The 24,742-nt window shown below is 42.6% G+C and overlaps 1 protein-coding gene across 3 annotated transcripts; it reads right to left on the bottom strand.

Annotated features, from left to right (window-relative positions):
- Positions 1-1,585: 1,585 nt before the first annotated feature.
- csrp3 (cysteine and glycine-rich protein 3 (cardiac LIM protein)) lies at positions 1,586-24,005 on the bottom strand. 3 transcript variants are annotated; one of them, XM_059973980.1, is made up of 5 exons: positions 23,894-24,005; positions 19,902-20,070; positions 14,490-14,616; positions 6,215-6,308; positions 1,586-1,923 (listed from the first exon to the last, which is right to left on the bottom strand). In XM_059973980.1, the coding sequence occupies exons 1-5, from the start codon at positions 24,003-24,005 to the stop codon at positions 1,847-1,849; spliced, it is 579 nt and encodes a 192-aa protein (XP_059829963.1). In that variant the 3' UTR covers positions 1,586-1,846. The 3 variants fall into 3 exon arrangements, with proteins under 3 accessions (XP_059829963.1, XP_059829965.1, XP_059829964.1); XM_059973982.1 differs by having other exon boundaries at positions 6,221-6,308; XM_059973981.1 differs by having other exon boundaries at positions 14,490-14,600; positions 19,907-20,070.
- Between the last annotated feature and the right edge of the window lie 737 nt (positions 24,006-24,742).

Raw genomic sequence — 24,742 nt, 5'->3', positions numbered from 1 at the left:
ACAGACACAGACAGCCCTCCAACCCTAGGCCAAGCAGCGTCCGGGCCTTGGCCCCATTCTCTCAGCCTCACAGACATTGGGCCTCCAACTCCAATCCCTGGCACTGAATCATAAATCTGTGGCCCCCAGACATGATGACCTAGAAGTCTAGACTTTCAGACTTTGACCTCTGGACTTTGCTGACCTTTGGGAATTGACCCAGGACTTGCCAGTTATAGCACCTCACTTCGATCTCTAAACTCAATCTCAGAATAAAGGGTCAGGCAATTAAGAATGAGTTAAGATGAAATGTCTTCACCTATGATGAATTGATGGAATTCCTTATTTAGGAGAGCTGAGATGATTCAGTCACTGAGTATACTCTAAACAGATGTTGGATGTTAAGAGAAACAAGAGTCTGTTCAGGAAAGTGATGCTGAGGTGAAAGGTCATCCTTGACCTTACTGAGCAGTAGGCACGAGAAACCAGATGTGCTATCCCTGCTTCTGATGTTTATTTACTTCTTTAAACTCACCACCCACCTGCTGCCAAAACATATCCTCTCTGATCTTCCCAATCTTGGCTCAGTATCAACCTACTTACTGGATGCCCAGCTTTGCATCACCAACCACAGCCTCTCCCACCCAGGCCCAGACAAGTTCCTCCCCTGTCCCCAATCACAAATGCTGCCCCACCTTCCCAAATCTTCCCCAAAAATATGCATTCACTTACATCCCAAAGATTCCTTTCCCAACTTGGATTGCTAATCCAGAAGATCATGACACATAAAAGTAGAATTAGGCTATTTGGCCTATCAAGCCATTTAATAATGGCTAATTTATTTTCCATCTCAACCCATTACCCTGCCTTCCTTTACTAACCAAGAACCTATCAACTTCCATTTTAAATATACGTAATGACCTGGCCTCCACCGCCACCTGTGGCAATGATTTCCACAGATAAACTGGCTACAGAGGTTCCTCCTCATCTCTGTTTTAAAGGAATGTCCTTGTATTCCGAGGCTATGCCCTCTGGTTCTAGAATTCCCCACTATTGGAAACATCCTCTCCTCATCTACTATATCTAGACTTGGGGTTCCCAACCTTTTTTATGCCATGGACCCCAGGTTGGGAACCCCTGATCTAGGCCTTTCAATATTAGACAGATTTCAATGAGATTTCCCCCGATTCTTCTAAACTCCAGCGAGTACAGGCTCAGAGCCATTAAACGCTCCTCATTTGTTAACCCTTTCATACCCTGAGTCATTTTTGTGAACCTCCACTGGACACACTCCAATGCCGGCACACCCTTCCTCTGATCCCAAAGCCATCAAATGCTTATTTGTCCAAAAACCCTGCAGAGAGAATGAATCCTCAGGAAAAGTGGATGAGTTGCTGTGTCAAATAATCAGTGTCCTGATCACCAATTCTTTTAGATGCCAATAACTCTTTATTTAAGGCTACAGAGCATTGATTAATAGGTACTTCAACAAGCTTGCAACGGTAACAGAATAAGCTTGGTGAGGCATTTTATCATACAACACTCAATTCCATTTGGTGTCAAAATAACCCTCTAAATAATTTATCACTGGGTTACAACAGCGCTTCTAAAAATAGATCTGGCTACTGCTTGCCTGGTACATATTGTTTGTAGCTTTCTTTCCATCCAGGACAATCTGTGTTGAAATAATGGCAAACATAGCTGATGTTTGGAAAATTAAAATATTAAGGAAATATAGGCACATTACATATGTTTATCCAGCATTACAATGATCTGAGGGAGTGGCTGTAACTGATAGCTCAGTGGTTGTGAGGGAATTGGGTACATACTAAAGGGTGAAAGCACATCCACCATGAAAAGATGCTTCTTAATCTGCAGTGGGTAATGCCCCAGCACATTGTCCATGGCCAACTCCTTTTGGTCCAAAGTTCCTTGCGTAACAAGCTGCAATTGGAAAAAGAAATAATAATGATTTGAGTGGCACATCGGCACAGCTGCTAGCACTGCGGTCTCACAGCACCAGGTACCCAGGTTCAGCCATAATCTATCTGTGTGGAATTCATATGTCCTCTCTGTAACTGTGTGGGTTCTGTTGAAGAAAGATTTGAGTAATCTTGCATATATATTGGTTGATTAAGCACTCTAGTTCGCTTAAATACTTAATGACAGGTTGTATGTATAATTATGTGAATTGCATACATCATCACACTACCATGTGATATGGGCATGCCTCGCTTGGAGTAAACTCGAAGTTAGACCGGCTTTTCAGACTCCCGTGTCTCCCGTTGAATTAGTTTAATGTTTTGAAGTTACAAAACAGAACAGCTTCCCTCCGTGTGCTCCAGTTTCTTTCCATTGCACAAGGATGTACATCCTGGTAGTTTAACTGAATGCTGTGCATGATGTTAACTATGCTGATGACTGGAAGAACCTGGAGGGAGTTAAAGAGAATTTCTAAAAATGGGATAAATGTGGGATTGTTCTGAATAGGTGTTTGACGGTTAGCATGGACTCGATAGACTGAAGAGCTTATTTCTGTGCCGTCCCTCTCAATAACTCTTTGCTTCTGGATTAGATGGAATGTGATAGCTTTCTACAATGGATATTGTATGGTTGTCTGTATTCTCTTCCACTAAAATGGAAAAAAAAAACACATTTACCATCAGGTTATTGGCTACAGTCTGTAATACAACACAAGTTAGACCCAGTCAGTGTGCTTCTTGTGGCTGGAGGTGCTGGTGATCATCTGTCGTGTCTAACGATGACGGGAAGTCTGTGCAGGAGAGTGGAAAGACCATTGCACTAGAGCAGCTCCACTCTGTTGACCGGGTCCAGTAGTACAAACAAACGTCACAAACTGGGGTCTTCCTTGCTTGCCATGGATGACCATGATGTCTCCTGCGCCTTGTCATGCCCCCCCTCTCTCCATGGAGCGTTGCAGAGCTGCCTTCCACACCATCGGATCTCACCGTGGACCTTATCTACTCAGCCCGCTGGAGCTGATTTCACAGGCGAGGACAGGCGTGTCCCTACCTCACCGGAGTATGAAGACATCTGGCTCCCCTCATCTGGTTTAACACGCTGGTCGAAGTGACATACCGGGTTGTGGCCACTGCCGCATGCAAACAGCGACTTGGAGCCACTGATAAGTGTCCAAGTGTGAGTGAGCTGTCCCGGAACGGACATGACAAGCCACTTCACCAGAGGTGCTCCCCCCCCCCCAGACTCATCACTGAATGATTCAAACATTCGACAACGTTTTAGTGTATTGTATAATCATAATAAGTTGGCGGAATAATTGTACGGCTGATATGGCTGGATTATTGGGAAAAGGGAAGGCTTTAAGGTTCTGCATTCTGCTGTCATCATTTCTCTTGGATCTCGGAAAACGGTCTGAAGCCAGACTGGTGGGATGTAATGCTGACTTTATCAGGAATCTTTACTGATTTACCAGGAATTTTAATGGTCGGCTGATGACTTGAGGTTTACTGGAGTCTTGCCAGAGCTGAGGGATAGCCAGCATAAGGATAGATTGGAGAATACAGGATCGTCCTCCTCAGTGAAAAGCAGGCTGAGGGGTAGATACGTTAGGGACATTTAAGAGACTCTTATCTGTGCGACAGTCTGTGAGAAGAAATGGAGGGCTATGTGGGAGGGAAGGGTTGCATTGATCTTAGAGTAGGTTCAAAGGTCGGCACAACATTGTGAGCTGTGTGATGTTCTAGTATGTTCGATATTTGAGAAGTCATTCAAGTTATGAAGGGTTTAGACAAAATGCCAGTTCCCAGTTACTGAAGAGTCAAACCCCATTCAGAAGTTGTTGGTGAGAGACCTAGACAATGCAAAACTAAGAAAAAGATGCTGTGGGAAGTTAGGATCTAAAACTTGGTGTCTGATAAGAGGATGGACCCAAAATTAGCTACGGCCTTCTAAGGAAATTAGATAAGGGAAGTGTTCAAATTCTGTCTTTAAGCAGGAAGCTGAACCTGAAGAAGAACAGACAGAAGTAATTGAATTGGCTTTAGTAAGAGCTGGTACAGATCTGACGGTCGACTGCTCCACTTGTCACTGCGCCAGCGGGCTCCTCCTGTGCCATGCCACAGATATCCACTTTAGCCCGGGTTGTGGGTTAACATCTTCAATGCATGTGACATAACTGTTACTCTGCAGATATCTTGTGTTGAAATGTAGAAATTACTCGCACATGCAGGTAACGTGCTTTAACCACATTTCCAAGAAAGGTCTGACTCACATCACCAGCACATGATTTGCTTTGAACTGCAGACACTGGATAGATAGGGATAAATGCATTTGCCATTTTACTCTCAGCATAATCTCTCCAACAACAGCAAGGTGATTGATTAGTTGAGCTATTTCTGGAAGGGTTATTAAGAGGGAGAAATGTGGCGATGACTTCCCTGTTCTGGCTGCAAATGAAAGCAAGAAGACTTCTCACAGTCACCTGAATTGAATGGAAGCTTTATCAGTCCAAAAGCATTTATCTGAAAAACATTACTAACAATGGGGCTCTCCATCAGTACATTCCAGGACCAATAGCTCTAATTCTGAGTCATTCAACTACAATAGAATTCCAAGATCTCGTTATATTGGGACTTTGGTAGTGCCAGACCAACAGATTTTCTGGTTTGTAATTTCTCTTCAAGATTCAAGACTGTTTATTGTCAATCTTCAGTAAGCAAGTGTAAAGGAGGGCAAAATGGTTATTACTCTGGATCTGACGCAGCATTAAACTACTATGCATAAAGTAGTGCATATGCATAAAGAACACAATAAAAACACAAAAGTACACAATAAATGTAAATATAAAAGCAATCTTTCAAAACGTATAGAACACAATGTACAAGTAACTTTTGTATACATAGACTGATTGTATACATATACTGCACCTGTGGCTAGGTGATTTGTGGGTTAATTGGTAATACACTTTTCTTAAGATGTTCAGCAGTATTATAATAAATTTTCCTTGGAACTAGGGAAGTTAGTGTGGATTTTACACAAGGGAATGCAGACGCTGAAATTAGAAGCTGGAGGAACCGCACATTGTCCGTGTTGGAGGAGGGACAGGGGAAGCAATTGTCAACATTTTGGGTTCAAACCCTGCATCAGGACTGAAGGTAGAGTGGGGGAGATGGCCAGTGTAAAGAGGAGGTGGGGAGTGGGAAGTGGACAGAGCATACAAGTGCCAGGTCCATTGAATGTGGACAAGAGGAACTCCAAACATTGCCTGGTGAACCGAATACTGAACCATTGGGGCAGTATATTATACAATGGTCGGACAGTAGATTATCTGACTCTTACTGACTGCCACCTTGATTATCAGGACAGTAGAGCTCTACAGCTGGTAGTCCAAGCTGCCCAATCCATCACTGCCACCAACCTACCCACCGCCAAGGACATATATACAGAAATGTGCCAGATAAGGGCTAGTAACATCATGAAGGATCCCGTCCACCCAACTCATGGACTGTGGCCCTACCCCCATCAGGGAGGAGGCTACGTAGCATCCACACCAGAACCCCCAGACTCAAAAACAGTTACTTTCCCAAACAGCAAGGCTGATCAACACCTCCAACTAGTAACTCACCTCACTGCAGCCCCCAACCACCACTACCTGATCACTTCCCTTCAGAGCCATCTTATGTACAGACACTCCTGTAGCTAGCATCACACATATACAATCAATGTGTATAAACTACCTTACGTATTTATTTATTTATTACATTTTTAAAAAAATTATTATCGTGTTCTTTACATTTTGTGTTTTTTTTTGGTGCTGCATCAGATTGAGTAACAATTATTTTGTTCTCCTTTACATTTGTGTATTAGAAATGACATTAAACAATCTTGAATTTTGATTACCGGCTCAGCCATGCTGATGCACCATCAATAACTCACACTGAGACGTAGGCGAGATATCGGCTTTTATTGACTGGAAGAAGGAACCAGGAGTGAGTGTCTATCATACAAGGTCCTGGAGACTGAGGCCGATCTTCAGGCCGCAGGTCTCCTTTATACAGGGGCCTGTGGGAGGAGCCACAGGAGCAGTCAGCAGGGGCGTGTCCCGACAGGCACATAGTTCACCACATATGCAGTGCTCAGGAAAGTGAACATGCAACGAGCAGCTCTGTATACAATTGACACTGCCATGTACAGCAGTCCCAGCACAACAGTTCCCCTCCATTACAAGCAGCAACCGATACTTGCTTGGCCTTACCTTTACAATAGATTTCTCCATCTTTGTCTGTGACATTGGTGGATTCCAGGCTTTTGCCGCAGAGCGCACAGCGGAAGCAAGTCTTATGCCAGGCCTGTGGTGGATTGAAAGTTCCAAAATTTAACCAAAATGATGGACCATGGATTGAGTAAACAGTAGTCAGTGTTTCACCTGTGGGGTAGGGGGCACTGCACAGGATCGAAAGAAGCTGCAGAAAGTTGTGAACTCAGTCAGCCCCATTCTGGGCACGAGCTCCCGCAGCGTCCAATCCATCGCCAGGGAGCGGTGCCTCAGAAACGCGGCAGACGCCATTAAGGACCCCTGGCACCCAGGACATGTCCTCGTCTCATTGCTACCATCAGGGAGGAAGTACTGGAGCCTGAAGGCACACACTCAATGATTCAGGAACAGCTTCTTCCCCTCTGACATCCGATCCTGAACGGTTCATGAACCCATGAACACTACCTCACTACCTTTTTTGCACTACTTACTTCATTTAACTGTAGTTAACTTAAATAAGCAGTAAAAAGAAGCCATGACGTCATGAGTCCAATGTCCATTCTGAATATATATAAAATAGTTAAATTAAATCGGCATAACAACAAATTTCATGACATACGCTGGTGATATTAAACCTGATTCTGATATAAACTTATGGTGCAAATCTTTCAAAGTAGCTAGAAGGTCCCCAAGTAATTGCTGCAAATATACTTAAAGTTACTGATTTCTGTTATACTTTCAGATCGTCAACATTAGTCATATTTCTTGTTTGCTTCATTGGAACCTACAGTTAAAAGCTCCTGTCTACTCCCAGGTCCTTCACTCACTCCGGCGATAGTAAATGACGTACTCCGTTCAGTACTGCAGCCCGGTGTAATAGTAATAGACCTGTGCCCACCTGTGCTGTACGCCACAATGACTGGCATGTACCCTTCAGTATAACACCTCAGCGTACCCACGAGTATAGTGCCTGTCTTATGGTGACAGACCCATCCAAATCAATGCACTACATCTAGTCTAAAGCTGGATCTGTGCTTCAATCAGCATCATATTTATTATCACTGATTGATATGACATGAAACTGGACCCCGAAGATCCAGTCAGGTTCTGTACAGTCCCACAGCCGGGTGACAGCACCAAATTGTCCTATCTTGAGTCCTCAGCTGCAGCCTCTTCATCCGTCCTCCTGGTCCCCGCATGCAGCCCCCACTCAGATTTAATATCATCGGCCACCTTGTGAACTGTGTCGTCTTAGTTAAATTAAGTAAGTAGTGCAAAAATAAAAATTGAACAAGTAATGAGGTAGTGCTCATGGGTTCAATATCCTTTCAGAAATCGGATGGCAGAGGGAAAGAAGCTGATCCTGAATCACTGAGTGTGTGTCCTGAGGCTCCTCTACCTCCTCCCTGATGGTAGCAATGAGAAGAGGGCAGCTCCTGTGTGATGATGTCAGCGGCCACTCCTTTCAGGGAACTGGGCTGGGGATCTCCTGGGACTGTAGGCAACTCTCCAGCAAGGACCAGTACCTTGTGGGGAGCAGACATAAGGGACAGGAACAGGGCTACAAGGATGGCAAATTATGCAGTACGGGCTTAGAGGTAGTGATCGATGAAGCTTTGAAGAATGTGAAAAGAAGGTTGAGAATTTTAAAAGCAACGTTGGTCAGGGTAGAGAAACAAGCACAGAGCCAATGATTGAATGCAATATGGTTCAGGTTAGAGAGTAGGCAGCATGGACATTGATTTCTCTTACTTCCAGTAATTTCTGCCCCTTCCTCTTTCTCTCTTTCTTCCATTCCCCATTCTGGTTCCTCTGCCACCCCTTCTCTTCTCCTCACCTGCCCATCATCTCCCTCAGGTGACCCTCTTCCTCCTCTTTCTTCCATGGTCCACTGTCCTCTCCTATCAGATTCCTTCTTCTTCAGCCCTTTACCTCTTCCACCTATCACCTCCCAGCTTCTGACTCAACTCCCTTCCCCCACCTTCCCCCTCACCTGGTCTCATCTATCATCTGCCAACTCATATTCATTCCCTCCCCCCCCCCCACCTTCCTATTCTGGATTCTGCCCTCTGCCTTTCCTGTCCCGATGAAGGGTTTCAGCTGGAAACGTTGACTGTTTACTCCTCTCCATAGGTGCTGCCTGACCTGCTGAGATTCTCCAGCATTTTGTGGGAATTGCTCTGGATTTTGAGCATCCACAGAATCTCTTGATCAACCAGACATATCAGCTCCTGCTATTGTAGATACAAAGACAAAGTCTAACTGAAGTGATGTGTCCTGTTGGCCTTGTCACTGGCAGGCACACCAGAACAATACTATCTCCACGGCAACTGGAAATTCAATTTACAGTTTATCTTGCTGGAGTTGCATAGCAATTTAATTTACAGACTAAGTGAAATTCACAGTGAATAAAACTTAATTAAAGTGCAAGGTTCCAGTGAAAAAGCAAAATTTACCTTTCTTATTGCACTCAGTAATAATGCTGATTATATCGACTTTTGAATGAAAAATTACAGTGGTACGTGATTCATTTATGATCTCTCTCAGGACAACTGACTTCTCATTTTATGAGGAATGAAACGAAGTTAATTTAGCTCATAAAAGTATATCTGTAGAAATTTGCCAGAATCTATCTCATTAAAGACTTGCATGTTTCTGCAGATATGCCATAGAGAATCTCATTACCAGTTGCATTGCCACCTAGTTTGGAGCCTCCAATACGCAGGCTGTGAAAAAGCCAAATCCATCATGGGCACTAGCCTCCTCACCATCAAGGACATCTTCAAAGGATGATGCCTCAAGAAGGGGACATCACTCATTAAATACCCTCACCATCCAGGACATGCCCTCCTATCACTACCATCAGGGAGGGATATAGAAGACTGAAGACCCATGCTCAATGTTTTAGGAACAATTTCTTCCTCTCTATCATCAGGTTTCCAGATGGTCCATGAATCCATGTACAGTACCTTGCTATCATGCTCTCTTTCTGCATTATTTATTTTTTATATTTCTTATTGTAATTTAGTAATTTTTAATGTATTACACTGTACTGCTGCTGCAAAGTGACATGTATCAGTGATAATAAACATGATTCTGATGTCAAATAAAACAACCCTTTATCATACACTCTAATATCTTGGGTATATATTTCAAACTTTCAAACAAAGCATAAGTGCTATTGCCCATCATTATTCAATCTGTTTACAAGCAATCCCATATGTGGTAATGAAACCACCTGTGTTTTCTTCCAAGCCATGTACAATCTTACTTCAAAGTTTAAAATGAATTTATTATATTAGTACATATATGTCACCATATACAACCCTGCTCAGCCCAGTACAGGTCCTCGGAAATAATAGCACAAAGGAATTTAAAGTTGCTGACCCTCTCTGCCTCAGATCCTCTGATGAGGACTGGCTCATGGACTTTTGGTTTCCTCCTCCTGGAGTCACTAATCAGCTCCTTGGTCCTGCCGACATTCGGTAAGAGATTGTTGTTATGACACCAGATTTTCAATCTTCTCCTATATGCTGATTCATCACCACTTTTGATTCAGCCGACAACAGTAGTGCCATCAGCAAATTTGAATATGGCATTGGAGCTGGGCTTAGCCGCACAGTCGTAAGCATTAAGCAGGGGCTTAGCACTCAGCCTTGTGGATGCACCTGTGCTGGTGGAGATCATGGAAGAGATGTTATTGCCCAATCTGAACTGACTGGGGTCTGCAAGTAAGGAAATCGAGGAACCAATTGTACAAGAAGGTATTGAGGCCAAGGTCTTACAAATTACTGGTTGGTTTTGAGGGGATGATAGTATTGAATACCGCGGTAACTGTAATCAATAAAGAGCGTCCTGATGTATGCACCTTTGCTGTCCAGATGATCCAGAGTTGAGTGAAAAACCAATGAAATGGCATCTACTGTGGACCTTTTGTTCCGCGAGGCAAATTAGAGCAGATGTGTGTCGCTTCTCAGGCAGAAGTTGATGTGTTTCATCACCAACCTCTCAAAACTCTTCTTCACTGTGGATGTAAGTGCAACTGGACAATAGTCATTGAGACAGGACACCACACTCTTCTTAGGTACCAGTGTAACTGAAACCTGCTTGAAGTAGGTGGGTACCTCAGATTTCCGAAGCATAATGTTAAAGATCTCAATGTCTCCAGCCAGTTGATAAGAACAGGTCTTCAGTACTTTAGTTCGTGGACAAGCACCCCGTCTGGACCAGATGCTTTTCATGGCTTCATGCTCATGAAGGCTGCTTGCACATCAGCCTCAGAGATTGAAATCCCAGGATCATTGGGAGCTGTGGGAGTATATGATAGTTCCTCCATGTTTTGACAGTCAAAGTGAGCATAGAAGTCATTAAATTCATCTGGAAGCGAAGCCTTGTTGTCACCTATGTCGCTCGACTTAACTCTATAAGAGGTGATAGTATTTAAGCCCTGCCACAACTGTAGAACATCCTTCATTGATTCAAGATTAGTCCGGAATTGCCATTTCCTTTCTGCTGCCACCCTCCTTCCTAAAAGACTGGAGAGACATTTGCAATTTTCCAGTCCTCCAGAACCATGCCAGAGTCCAATGATTCTTGAAAGATTATTACTAAAGCTTCCACAATCTCTACTGCTACCTCTTTCAGAACCCTAGGGGGCAGTTCATCTGGTCTTTCAGCTTTTTGAACATTTTCTCCTTTGTACTAGTAACTGTACTCACTTCTCTTCCCTCCAACTCTTTATACCTGCCACACTGCTAGTGTTTTCCACAATGAAGACTGATGCAAAATGCTCATTTAATTCCTCTGCCATCTCCTCGCCCCACCCCCATTATTATTTCTCCAGCCTCATTTTCTAGTAGTCCTATATTCACTCTCATCTCCCTTATTTACTTGAAAAAGATTCTTCTATCAACCTTTATATTGTTTGCTAGCTTGCTTTCATATTTCATTTTTTCTCTCCTAATGATTCTATTAGTTGATTTCTGTAGGTTTTTAAAAGTTTCCCAATCCTCCACCTTCCCACTAATTTTTGCTTTGTTATATGCCCTTCTATTCCTTTTACAATAGCTTTGACTGCCCTTGTACTCTTTCTGCCATTTGAGTATTTCTTTGTCTCTGGAATACATCTGTCCTGCACCTTCCTCATTTTTCCCAGAAACTCTGCTGTCATCTCTACCAGTATCTCCTTCCAGTTTACTTTGGCCAACTCCTCTCTCATACCACTGTAATTTCCTTTACTCCACTGAAATACTGCTACGTCAGACTTTCCTTTCTCTCTATCAAATTTCAAGTTGAACTGGATCATATTGTGATCACTGCCTCCAAAGGATTCCTTTACCTTAAGCTCCCTAATCAGCTCTGATTTATTACATAACACCCAATCCAGTATAGCTGATCTCCTAGTAGGCTCAATGACAAACTGTTCTAAAAAGCCTCCTCATAGGCATTCAACAACCTCACTGTCTTGCGATCCATTACCAACCTGATTTTCCTCATCTACCTGCATATTAAAATCTCCCATGACTATCATAACATTGCCCACTTGACATGCCTTTTCTATTTCCTGTGGGAGTGGTTAGTGTAACTGGTTTACTGTGCCAGCACTCAGAGATTGGGGTTCACTTCCCACCTCTGTCTGTAAGGGGTTTATACGTTCTCCCCATGACCACAATAGAGGCCACAACATTAGTTTCCCATTGGCGTGCTGGTATATAAAATACCTTGGCACAGTCACATGGCTGCAGTCAATCCTGAATGAATCAAGATCTGCTTCATTGCTTACTGACGCTGAATTTGATGTATAAATCTAAAGTCTAACCCAGGGGTTCCCAACCTAGTCTCCACTGACCCCTTGGTTAATGGCGTAAAAAGAGGTTGGGAACTCCTGGCCTAATCTCATCGGAGCAAAACAGAAAGGTACACTATCCTTTCCTATCAGATTCCGTCCTCTTCCACTGATCACTTCCCAGCTTTTTTCTCCATCTCCCACCCTCCCACCTACCTTGCCCCTCACCTGATTTCATTTATCATCTGCCAGCTTCTGCTCCCCCCACCCCCACACACACCTCCTTATTCTAGCTTCTTCCCACTTCCTTCTCAGTCCCAAGGAAGGGACTCAGCCCAAAATATCAAGTGTAAAGTAAATCCAAGGTGCAAAGTAAATCTATTATCAGAGTACATACATGTCACCATGTAGTGTACACCTTCTCTTATATTAAATTGAACCATTGATTATACAACCCTGAGATTCATTCAGTGATACTCAGACCACACCCAACAGGGCAGATAAACAACCAGTGTGCAAAAGACAACCAACTGTGTAAATACAAAAAAGAAAGAATAATAATAAATAAATAAGCAATAGAGATCAAGCATATGTGATGAAGAGTCCTTGAAAGTGAGTCCGTAGATTGTGGGAACATTTCAATGATGGGGCAAGTGAAGTTGAGAGAAGTTATCATCCTTTGGTTTAAAAGTCTGATGGTTGAGGGGTAGTAACTGTTTCTGAACCTGGAGGTGTAAGTTCAGAGGCTCTTGTACCTTCTTCCTGATGGCAGCAGTGAGAAGAGAACATATCTTGCGCGGTGGGGGTCTCTAATGCTGCTTTTCTATGACAGCATTTCGTGTAAATGTACTCAATGGTGGGAAGGGCTTTAGCCATAATGGACTGGGACCTAACCACTACTTTTTATAGAATTTTCCACTCAGGGGCATTGGTATTTTCCATACCAAGCTGTGATACAACTATTCAATATACTCTGCACTACACATCTATACAAGTTTGACAAAAAGGGTAAGGGTAAGACGAAGGAACATATACCAGTCCTCATAGAGGGATCAGAAGTGGAGAGAGGGAACAGCTTCAAGTTCCTGGGCGTCAAGATCTCTGATGATCTAACCCGATCCCAAAATATTGATGAGGAAGGCAAGACAGTGTCTATACTTTATTAGGAGTTTGAAGAGATTCAGCATGTCAGCAAATACACTCAAAAACTTCTATAGCTGTACTGTGGAGAGCATTCTGACAGGCTGCAGAGGGGCTACTGCACAGGACTGAAAGAAGCTGCAGAAGGTTGTAAATCTAGTCAGCCCCATCTTGGGCACTAGCCTACAAAGTACCTAGAACATCTTTAGGGAGCGGAGTCTTAGAAAGGCAGTGTCCATTATTAAGGACCTCCAGCACCCCGTGAGATGCCCTTTTCTCACTGTTACCATCAAGTAGGAGATACAGAAGCCTGAAGGCACACACTCGGCGATTCAGGAACAGCTTCTTCCCCTCTGCCATCTGATTCCTAAATGGACATCGAATCTATGGACACTACCTCACTTTTTTAAAATATACTGCATTTCTGTTTTTGCACATTAAAAAAAATCTATTCAATATATGTAATTGATTTACTTTATTATTAGTTTTTATTTTATTTATTATTGTTTTTTTCTCTGCTAGATTATGTATTGCATTGAACTGCTGCTGCTAAATTAAAAAAATTCATGTCACATGCCGGTGATAATAAACCTGATTCTGAAGTTTTAGATGCAATACAGAATCTTTGCAAACTTGTAAGTAAGGAGGGGCACTGCTGCACTTTCTTCATAATTGCACTTTACATGCTGGGCCCAGGCCAGGTCCTCTGAAATAATAACTTAAAGTTGCTGACCTGCCTGATTTGTTGTGTAGCTCCAGCACTTTGTGCGCACTGCTCGAGGTCTCTGACATTTGTAGAATCTCTCGTGTTTAAGGTGTTGAGACTGCCATAAGCAGATCAATAAGCTCTGGAATGCTGTGTACACACACTGAGGCAGCACAAGGACTACATGCAGTATCCATTATCCAATTCCCTTTTAAAATCTCTGACTGTCTGTCAATCACACATTTCAAAAGAGAATCGGAGCGGAATCAGTGGGCCAAATGGCTTAATTCTGCTCCTATACCTTATGGTCTTAAACAATTTGTAGGCTATAGGGAAAGAAGCAAAAGGACTAATTGGGATAAAGAGCCAGAATGGCTACAGTGGGCAGAATGACTTCTTGTGCGATGATAATCAGATCATTCTTTTAATATTTAAACGTATCAGCTATTCTGTTTCTGGTTTTCTTTTGCTTAAGCATAAAGATTGAAGATTCAAAATTGTTTAATGTAATCTCTAGCACACAAGGGTAAAGGAGAACAAAACTTTTGTTATTTTGGATCTGATGCAGCACACAAAAAAAACAATAAGATAAAGATCACAATAATAATAACGTACACAATACAAAATAATAACTTTTTTCATACCTTCCCTCCTCCAATAACCTTCTCAGCAGCATACACCGACTTATTACATCTTGGACACTTGTCGGCACCACCAAACTTGTGGGCAAACTTAGAGGAGCTTGGGTTTGGAGACTGATGAGGTTTGACCCTTGGAAGGGGAAATAAAGGGAGGTTAAACTCATTGGGCTGAGGGTGTCAATCCAAAATGCTGACACTTTATATCTCCCCAAAGATGCTGCCTGACCTGCTGAGTTCCTCCAGAAGTTTGTATGTGTTGAATACATGGGGTAAAAGTTTGTCAGCAGTGTATCCCAAAGACATACAGGTAAGGATTAGTGAGATGCGGGCAAGCTATTTTGAAGTTGTAAGTGTGGTGACTCCTGTGGTCTGCCGAGTATAATCTAAGCTGATTTAATTTCATGCAAATGAGGCATTTAACTCCATGTGCTTTCTGAGACTGAGTGTGTGTCTTCAAGAATATGCCAGACATACCTAAACCAAAATCCATGGATGAACCAGGTGATTTGAGGGCTAGATCTGTGTCATTCAAGACCAGTGACCCAAAACTATTAAAGACGTCCAGCTAGGACCTATGTAAGGCTACTTTAAGAGTGTAAAAAACAATTTGGGTTGAAGTTGGATGTCATGTCAGCTCTGGCAGGGTTTGCAGGCCATTACCTCCTACAAGGCAGAAACTAACATCATGAATGACCGTGGTGCTCCCAGGTGAGCTCAACACCTTTTATGCATGCATCGAAAGGAGAATAAAACTACCCCTGTGTGAATCTCCGCAGCATCTGATGACCCTATGATCTCTGTCTCGGAGCCTGACATCAGAGTATCTCTCAAGAGGGTGAACCCTCGCAAGACGTCAGGCCCTGATGGTGTACTTGGTAGAGCACTGGAAATCTGTGCCAGCCAGCTGGTGGAAATGTTCAAGGACATCTTCAATCTCTGACTGCTGAAGTCAGAGGTCCCCACCAGCTTCAGAAAGGTGTCAATCATACCAGTGGCTAAGAAAAACAGGTGAATTATCTCAACTATTGGCCAGTTGCACTCACGTCTATGATGATGAAGTGCTTTGTGAGTTTAGTCATGGCTAGAACTAACTCCTGCCTTAGCAATGTCCTGGACCCACTGAAATGTACCTATTGCCAAAACAGATCTACAGCAGATGCAAGCTCCCCGGTTCTCCACTTGGCCTTTGATCACCTGGACGACTGCAATACCTACGTCAGTCTGCTGCTTATTGAGTACAGCTCAGCTTTCAACATCATCATTTCCTCAATTCTAATCAACAAGCTCCAAAACCGGGGCCTCTGTACCTCCCTCTGCAGCTGAATCCTTGACTTCCTCACTGGAGACCACAGTCAGTACAAATCTCCTCCTCACTGTCAATCTACACTGGAGTATATTACTGCTTAGCCCACTGCTCTATTCTCTCTATCCCTATGACTGTATAACTCAAACACCGTCTATAAATTTGCCATTGACAGCCTTTTGTTGGCAGAGTTTCAGATGGTGACAAGGAGAGAGGTAAATCAGCTGGTTGAGTGGTGTCACAAGAATAACCTTGCACTCAACAGCTGTATCACTAAGGAATTGATTGTGGACTTCAGGAAGGGGATGTTGAGGGAACATACACCAGGCTTATCGAGGGATCTGCAGTGGAAAGGGTGAGCAGTTTCAAGTCCCTGGGTGTCAAAATCTCTGAAGGTCTTTCCAGGGCCCAACATATTGATCCAATTACAAAGAACACATGGCAATGGCTATATTTCATTCAGAGTTTGAGAAGACATGGTCTGACACCAAAGACTCCTGCAAATTTCTGGAGATGCACCATGGTGAGCATTCTAATTGTCTGGAATGGAGTGGTAACTGCACAAGATTGGGAAAAGCTGTGAACTCAAGCAGCTCCATCATGGGCCCTCTCCAGTGATGCCTCAAAAAGGCAGCATCTATCATTAAGGACTCCTATCACCCAGTACATGCCCTCTTCTCATTGCTACCATCAAAGAGGAGGCATAGGAGCCTGAAGACACACATTCAACATTTTAGAAACAGCTTCTTCCTCTCTGCTGTCAAATTTCTGAACGGACAATGAACCCATGTATACTACCTCAATATTTTTGGTTCTCTTTTTGCACTATTTATTTGATTTAATTTTAAAAATATATTTCTTATTGTAATTTATAGTTTTTTAAAACAACAAATGTTGCCACATATGCCAGCGATATTGAGCCTAATTCTGTCTCTGATGTTTTGATGCACATGTGATATATAAAGCTAATCTTGATCTTAAATGCAACAGGCACAATAAAAAGGGGCTATTAAACTGAAGGCAGTGGACAGAGTTTCCTTAATTTGAGTGTATGCAAGATATTTTACAATGTCTAACTCAATAGTTGCACACAACTTATTTTGAATAGCATAAATATCTTCCATAAAGTGTTTTTAAAATGTCCTATATTCTTTGCAAAATAAATTCATTTCCCATAAATTTAACTTGGAAATGCTAAGATCAATAAAATCTTTCCCTCTCTGCTGGAAAGCAGAAAGCGTCTTCGTCTATCTGTGTTTTTATATTTGTGGTGATAGAGATAGCTTCAGATTTCCCTTGGTTAGGGAGCAAAGATCCCGATTCCATAAACGTACGGGCAGGAGTATTACAGGAGTTTGCAGAAGTGATGGATATGGGTTTAATTTCAACATTTAAGGAGAATTTGGATAAGTATGCGGATGGGAGGGGTATGGAGGGCTATGGGCCAGGTGCAGGTCGATAGGACTAGGCAGAGTAATAGTTTGGAATGGACTAGATGGCTGTTTCTATGACTTTGTGGATTTGACTTCCTTATCTAAGCAACAAAGGTAAGTAGCTCATCCGTCCTGCAGTCTGTATTCACCTGTAAGGTGTGACTATTGCATGGATGGGGTGAGAAAACAGCGTCCCTTTAAACACACCAACAATTTTGGGGCAATTGACTGCACGCTTAATTCACTCCAAAACATCTTACGTACAGACACTCCTGTATCTAGCGTCACTTTATGGACATACAAGTATTATATATATATATAATACTGGGCAGTGACCTTCACCCCTGGTTAAACATGTTGAGTGGCAATGCCCCAACACAGTTTAGCACATCACAGAAATCAGCTTCCTCTCCATGGACTCTGTCGACATTTCTCACTGTCTTGGTAAAGTAGCCAGCATAATCAAAGACCCTATTTACTCCAGACATTCCCTCTTCTCCCCTAGCACATTGAGCAGAAGATACAAAAAGCCTGAAGCTATATACCACCAGGTTCAAGGACAGTTCCTACGCAACTATTAAGGGATTATTGAATGGTCGGCGCAGCAACGCAGTGATTAGCATAACGCTCTTCAGTACCAGCAGTTACCAATTGGTGTTCAATTCCCACCACTGTCTGTAAGGAGTTCTCCCCATGGCCACATGGGTTTCATCCAGGTGCTCTGGTGTCCTACCACATGTCCAGTTAGGGTTACTGAGTTGAAGCCATGCTATATTGGCGCCAGAAGCATTGTGACTCTTGCAGGCTTCCCCCAGCACAATCCTCAGACTGTGTTGGCTGTTGACGCAAATGATGCACTTCACCGTACGTTTCGATTTTTCACTACACCCGAGAAAAATAAAGTTAATCCTTCATCTTTATTCAATAAAATAGACTCTTGACCTCACAGTCCACCTCTTTATGGCACCTTATTTTCTGCCTGCAATGCACTCTCTCCATAACTGTTAACACTGTTCGACATTCTGTTATGTTTTCCGTTGTTCTACCTCAATGTACTGATGTGATGGAATTATCTGTATGGATGGCATGCAAAACAATGTTTTTCTCCTGTACCGCGGTATGTGTGACAATAGCAAACCACTTGTCTAACAGAAGACACTTGATTTGGCTGTAACACACCATAGAGGTGGAGCTGTTTAATTGATATGTGTCATCTGACCATGAAACAGGGAATTAATTGGTCAGGGGCTAGTGAGTGATTTCCTTTCTTGCTTCCTTCACTTTCTTCGGGCCAACTTCCTCTCACCCTCCCCATACAGAGGTTTACTGCTTTATGGAGTAGGGTTCATGTCGTTTGTCTGGGTGGATGGGAGATAGGAAAAGGGCCTGTTTCGTTGGTATTGTTCTGTTGCTGTTGTTCCGCAAACATTGTGGGCATGCTATGTTGGCATCAGACTGTGTGACGACATTGGCAGGCTGTTGCCAGCTTATAGACTCATAGGGTCGTAAAAAGGTACAGCACAGAAACAGCCCTTTCACCATTCCAGTCCATGCCAGACCATTTAAACTACCTAGTCCCATTGATCTGAACCTGGAACATAGCCCTCATACCCCTCCTATCCAGGTATCTAACAAACTTTTCTTAAACGTTGAAACCGAGCTTGCATGCACCCCTTGCGATGGTAGCTCATTCCACATCCTCACAACCCTCAAAGTGAAGAAGTTCCCCATCATGTTTCTCATAAGTCATCCTTCAATTCTGTTGGTGTTAATGCAAATGATGCATTTCACTGCATGTTTCGATGTAAATATAATAAATAAATTAATCTGAACATTTTATGCCACAGCTGATGAAGTCAAGCATCCCAAATGCCCACTTCACCAGCCTCACCATCTATGGTCACCTTTTCAGGGACTTCAGGACTTGTAGGGAATATACCAGCACAGTCTGAGGCTTAGATATTTAATGACAATAAATTAAATTGGATGAATAATGAGTTGAGATTTCCATGATAAGCACAATTTTAAGTTATAGGGGACCACAGTTCTGAGTTATAGGGAAAGATTAAAAAGGTTAGGACTTTATTCTGTGGAGTGCCAGAGAATGAGGGGAGATTTTTTTAAAGGTATAAAAAGTTATGAGGGGTTATGAGTTATAAAAAGTTAGATAGGGTGAATGCATACAGGGCTTTTTTCCTTAAGGTTAGGTGAGTCTAGAACTAGAGATTGTAGGCATAGGGTAAAAGGTGAAATATTCGAGATGAACTTGAGGGAATCTTCTTCGGTTGGAGGTTGGTGCAAGTGTGGAACAAGCTGTCTGCAGAAGTGGTAGATACGGGTTCAATTGTATCATACAGTACAAGAAAGGTTTTGATAGGTAGGTGGATCAGAGGGGTTTGGAGGGATATGTACAGGTGTAGATAGGTCAGCATAGACTGGATGGGCTGAAAAGTTTTTGCTCAATAGGATGCTATGACTCAATGGTCACAATGAATGTGACATAAATATATATATGTACAATTGTTTGAGACTGCAGCTGAAGGATTTTGACAACTGAATTATGTTGAACTGTTCAATATCCCCTGTTCTTTGTGGCAATGCGTCCCCGCAAATTTGATCAGCGATGGGAACAAGAAACAGTGCATTCACCCAATATTCACAAATAGTTTTAACACTTACTCCACATGTTGACTGGGTTGACTCTCACCAGCTTCAGAGCTGAGCGTTCCCGCACCTTGACCATAGCCATAGCCCTTGGGTCCATACTTCTTGCCATAGCAGGACTTACAGTAGATTTCCGCTTCATGGGCAGCCATGGTGGTGCTGTCCAAGGCTTTTCTGCAGGTCACTAGAAAGGGAAGGGAGAGAAAGGAAACAAAAGCTACTGCAGAATGAGTTCCTCCAGCATTTTGCTGTGTTACTCTTGATCTCCAGCATCCGCAGAATCTCGTGTGCTAATAACTAGCAAAGGGCCAGAATGAGAAGTCCAGCTTGCATATACACAGAAAGGTGCCAGGAAGGGGTCAGTAACATCATGGAGGATCCCACCCACCTTGCTCATAGACTAGTTGTCCCTCTCCCATCAAGGAGGAGGCTAGGTAGCATCCACGCCAGGAACACCAGACTCAAAAGCAGTTACTTTCCTCAAGCGGTAAGGCTGATCAACACCTCCACTCATGAACACACCCTTCACACCCCAGCCACCAGTACTTTATCACTTCCTGTCAGTCACCTTCTGTACAGACATTACTGTACCTCATGTTGCCTAATGGACATGCAATCAATCTACGTATATAAGTTCACAAACACGAGGAAATCTGCAGATGCTGGAAATTCAAGCAACACACACAAAATGCTGGTGGAACGTAGCAGGCCAGGCAGCATCTATAGGGAGAAGCACAGTCGACGTTTCAGGCCGAGACCCTTCATCAGGACTACCTGAAAGAAGAGATAGTAAGTGATTTGAAAGTGGGAGGGGGAGTTACATTTTCAATGTTCCAGTCCTTTGGAACCATGCCAGAATCTGTTGATTTTTGAAGGATCATTACTAACGTCTCCACAATCTCTTCAGCCACCCCTTTCAGAACCCTGAGGAGTCAGTTCTGATGAAGGGTCTCGGCCGGAAACATTGACTTTTTTTTCCTCTCCGTAGATGCTGCCTGACTTGCTGAGTTCCTGCAGCATTTTCAGTGTGTTTATCTGGATTTCTGGCATCTGCAGAATCTCTTGTGTTATTCAGGGCACAGGTTCATGGACAACCCTTTGATAGCTGACAGAAATGGTGGTCTTAGCACTGTATACAAGAGAGCATGCGGGTAATTTTGCAATAAGGAGCCCACCTTTCGAAGCAAAGTTAAATTATAGCTATCAGCTCCCGAGACATAGAAGCCTTTTCATTTTGTACTCTGAGCAGTTTCTCAGCTTGCGACCTTTCTTGTTACTTTGGTACATGCTCCAAGATCAGAATCATTTGGGAAAGATTTGAATTAATTATGTGACTATTGTGAACTATTATTAGGCTTGCTATGCCTCTGGGAAGTTCGTTTCTTACAGCCGGTGCTCAAAGTGTGCAGAAGTTCAACACACATTTATCAGAGACCAAAAGAGTTTCTGCCAGTTGCTCTGATTTCCTTGAACATTCGGAGGATGTGCTAGTTGATTAATTGGGTAGTTATTGGTAAATTAGACTTTGGGTAAACTAAGGGAGAAAAAGGAGGATGAGATTAATCTGTGGGAAGCCGACTCGGATCTAAAGGACTGAGTATTTTCCTTCTATGGCAGAGTGAGTGAGTGAGTAAAATATAGTACTGGTTGCTGTTTACAAGGACAATACAACTTATGTCCTCAGCATTGTTTATGTATTTATCTGTCTATCCATTTATTAAATCTATTTATTTATTCCATTTATTACATTTATTTTATTTATTTTTTCATTTATTAAATCTATTTGTTTATCAGTTTATTTTACTTAATTATTTGTCTACTTATTTATTCACTTGCTTAATTAATTGACCACCTACTTATCTGTTTTTTTCTCTTATTTATTACTTCCATGTCTGTTTGTATATTTTATTTATTTTTGTATTTGCTGTTTGTTTTCTTTTGCATAAGTGGGTCTTTATTGGTCTTTGTGTGGAGTTGTTCATTGATTCGATTGTATTCCTTTGTTCTACTGTGAATGCCTGGAAGAAAATGAATCTCTGAGTAGTATAAGGTGATGTCTACATACTTTGATAATAGATTTACTATGAACGTTGAAAGATTGTACCTGTTGCTCCACTGAGGCTGACAAACCCTAATGTGAAATGCTAGGTACCAATGGCAAATGGTACTTTCAAATCACATTTTCCTCAAAAGATCAAGCACAACTGGTGTGGTACAGAGGAGTGTGGTAGAGCAGAGGGATCTGGAAATTAAGATCCCTTACTCCTTGAAAGAGGTGTCAGAGGTAACAAGGCTGCAAATAAAGCTTTTGGCACATTGGCTTTCATAAATCAGAGTATTGACAAGAGTCAGAATATTATGTTGAAGTGTTTAAGAAATGGATGAGGCTCAGTTTGGAGTATTGTGTGCAGTTCTGGTCACCTAGGAAAGGTATCAATAAGATGGAAAGAGTACAGAGAAAAATTATAGGATGGAGCTGGGACTGGAGGATCTGAGTCATAGAGAGAGGTTGAATAGGGTAGACATGTATTTACTGGAGCACAGGAGAATGAGGGGACATTTGATGGAGGTATAAAAAATTATGAGAGGTATTGATAGGGTAAATGCCAACAGTCTTTTTCCACTGAAGTTAGATGGGACTAGACCTAGAGACCATAGATTAAGAGTGAAAGATGAAATATTTAACGTGACCCTGAGGGACATCTTCACTCGGAGGGTGATGAGAGTGTTGATTGAGCAACCAGCAAAAGTGGTGGGCACAGGTTCTAGTGGAACATTTAACAGGTTTGGATAAGTACGTGGATTGGAGGGGTGTGGAGGTCTATGATTCAGGTGCAGGCAGATAAGCATAGGCAAAAGTATAGACTAGACATAGACATAGTTCAGTATAGACTAGATTGGCCAAATGGCCTATTTCTGTGATGTAATGCTCTATGACTCATTCCTATCCAACAGAAATGATATTTTTTGGGATCTTCAATTTGATGCTGAGCCACATGAAGCGGATAATCCTTTGGGAGAACATCTTGCTCAATTTGAGTGATCACACTAGCATCATTTACTAGTAAATAGTTACCTAGCTTAAACTCCACTCCCTTCAAATCTAAGTAAATCTACTAATTTACTAATCTGCCATGCATTGGGGGAGCATATTGGAGCAATTTCTTGTTGGAAATCATAAATAGGAATAAAAAAATCAGACAGACCTTGAAGTATATGTATAATCTGCTCGCACACAAAAATCACTTAATGCATATGCTGGTGGAAAAATATGATTTGGCTTTCAGTTTTAAACAAGATGACATCTGACCAGCATGGTGTTAATTGATAGTCCAACAGTGCTGATGAAGATGATACATTAAGAAAATGTAGTCACGTCGTAAAGAATTTCTAATTTTTAATTTCTCCTTATTTAGAGATACAGCATGAAACAGACCCTCCTGGCACTCTGAGCCACAATGTCCAGCAATGGTTTTTTTGTTCCCCACCTGCCCCCCAATTTAATACTAGCTTAGTTTAGGACAAATTTATAATGGCCAATTCAGCTATCAACTGGTACATCTTTGGACTGTGGGAGGAAGCCAGGCATCCTAAGGAAACCCACGAGGAACGGGGAGAACATACAAACTCCTTGCAGGCAGTGACGGGAATTGAACCCTGGTCATCTGTACCGTAAACCATTGTGCTAACCACTATGCCACCCCTTCAGTGAGATGTTTAAAGTTAGTACTGGTGTTTCAGGAATTATTTTATTTGATTTATTTCAAGATACAGCATGGTTTCTGATCCAACAGGCCCACATGTAACTTACGCTCGTGTGACCAATTCATCTACCGACCCGTGTGTCTTTTGGTACTTGGGAGGAAACCAGAGTAATGGCGGATCCCAATTCCTTGGAAAGCAGAAAGCTGGTTACACGTCGGCATCTGCTGCAGGGTTTGTTTAATTTTTGCTCCAGGGTTCTTTGTTTTGGGAAGGGTGGGGGAGAACTGCTAGCGTGTACTTACTGCAAACGAAGCAGGTTTTGTGGAAGCTTCGGTTGTTGCACTGTATTTCCTCTGCGTGGTAGACCGTCTTGTCACAGGCGGCACACTTGGCTCCACCACCCCACTGAGGCATTGCACCAGAATATAGGGAAGGCAAGAAACTAGACGAGAGAAAAAAACACAAACATAATCAGAAGTTTATTACTACTGATATTTATCAAGAAATCTGTTCTTTTAAGGCAGCAATAGAGTGCAATACATAAAAATTACTGTAAGTTAGTTTTGGAAGTGACTGTACCATTGAGAGCACTCTAACTAGCTGCCTTACCGAATGGTACGAAGGGGCCACTGACGGGTTTGCAAAAAGCTACAGAGGATTATAAATGTGGTCAGCTTCGTCATGGGCACGAGTTTGCCACCATTGAGGGCATCTTCAAAAGATGATGCCTCAAACATAGAAACATAGAAAACCTACAGCACAATACAGGCCCTTTGGCCCACAAAGTTATGCCAAACATGTCCCTACCTTAGAAATTACTAGGCTTACCTATAGCCCTCTATTTTTCTAAGCTCCATGTACCTATCCAAAAGTCTCTTAAAAGACCCTGTCATATCCGCCTCCTCCACCATTGCTGGCAGCCAATTCCACGCTCTCACCACTCTCTGAGTAAAAAACTTACCCCTGACATCTCCTCTGTACCTACTCCCCAGCACCTTAAACCTGTGCCCTCTTGTGGCAACCATTTCAGCCCTGGGAAAAAGCCTCTGACTATCCACACAATCAATGCCTCTCATCATCTTAAACAGGCTGCATCCATCATTAAAGACCCTCGCCATCCAGGACTTTCCCCCTTCTCATCGGGGGAAAGG

This window comes from Hypanus sabinus, chromosome 7, assembly GCF_030144855.1.
Source record: "Hypanus sabinus isolate sHypSab1 chromosome 7, sHypSab1.hap1, whole genome shotgun sequence".
Taxonomy (NCBI): Eukaryota; Metazoa; Chordata; class Chondrichthyes; order Myliobatiformes; family Dasyatidae; genus Hypanus; species Hypanus sabinus.
The sequence above is the reverse complement of the archived record's forward strand: the minus strand, read 5'-3'. Positions and strand labels throughout refer to the sequence as shown.

What these genes read in the sequence shown, in the direction of transcription:
- csrp3 (XM_059973980.1), bottom strand. Translation starts at nt 24,005, where the DNA reads ATGCCTCAGTGGGGTGGTGGAGCCAAGTGTGCCGCCTGTGACAAGACG. An exon ending in CAACCCAGTCAACATGTGGA is followed by an intron (nt 14,617 to 19,901) that starts GTAAGTGTTAAA and finishes TCCCCTTCCAAG; the next exon opens with GGTCAAACCTCATCAGTCTC. An exon ending in AGGTTATTGGAGGAGGGAAG is followed by an intron (nt 6,309 to 14,489) that starts GTATGAAAAAAG and finishes AATCCACCACAG; the next exon opens with GCCTGGCATAAGACTTGCTT.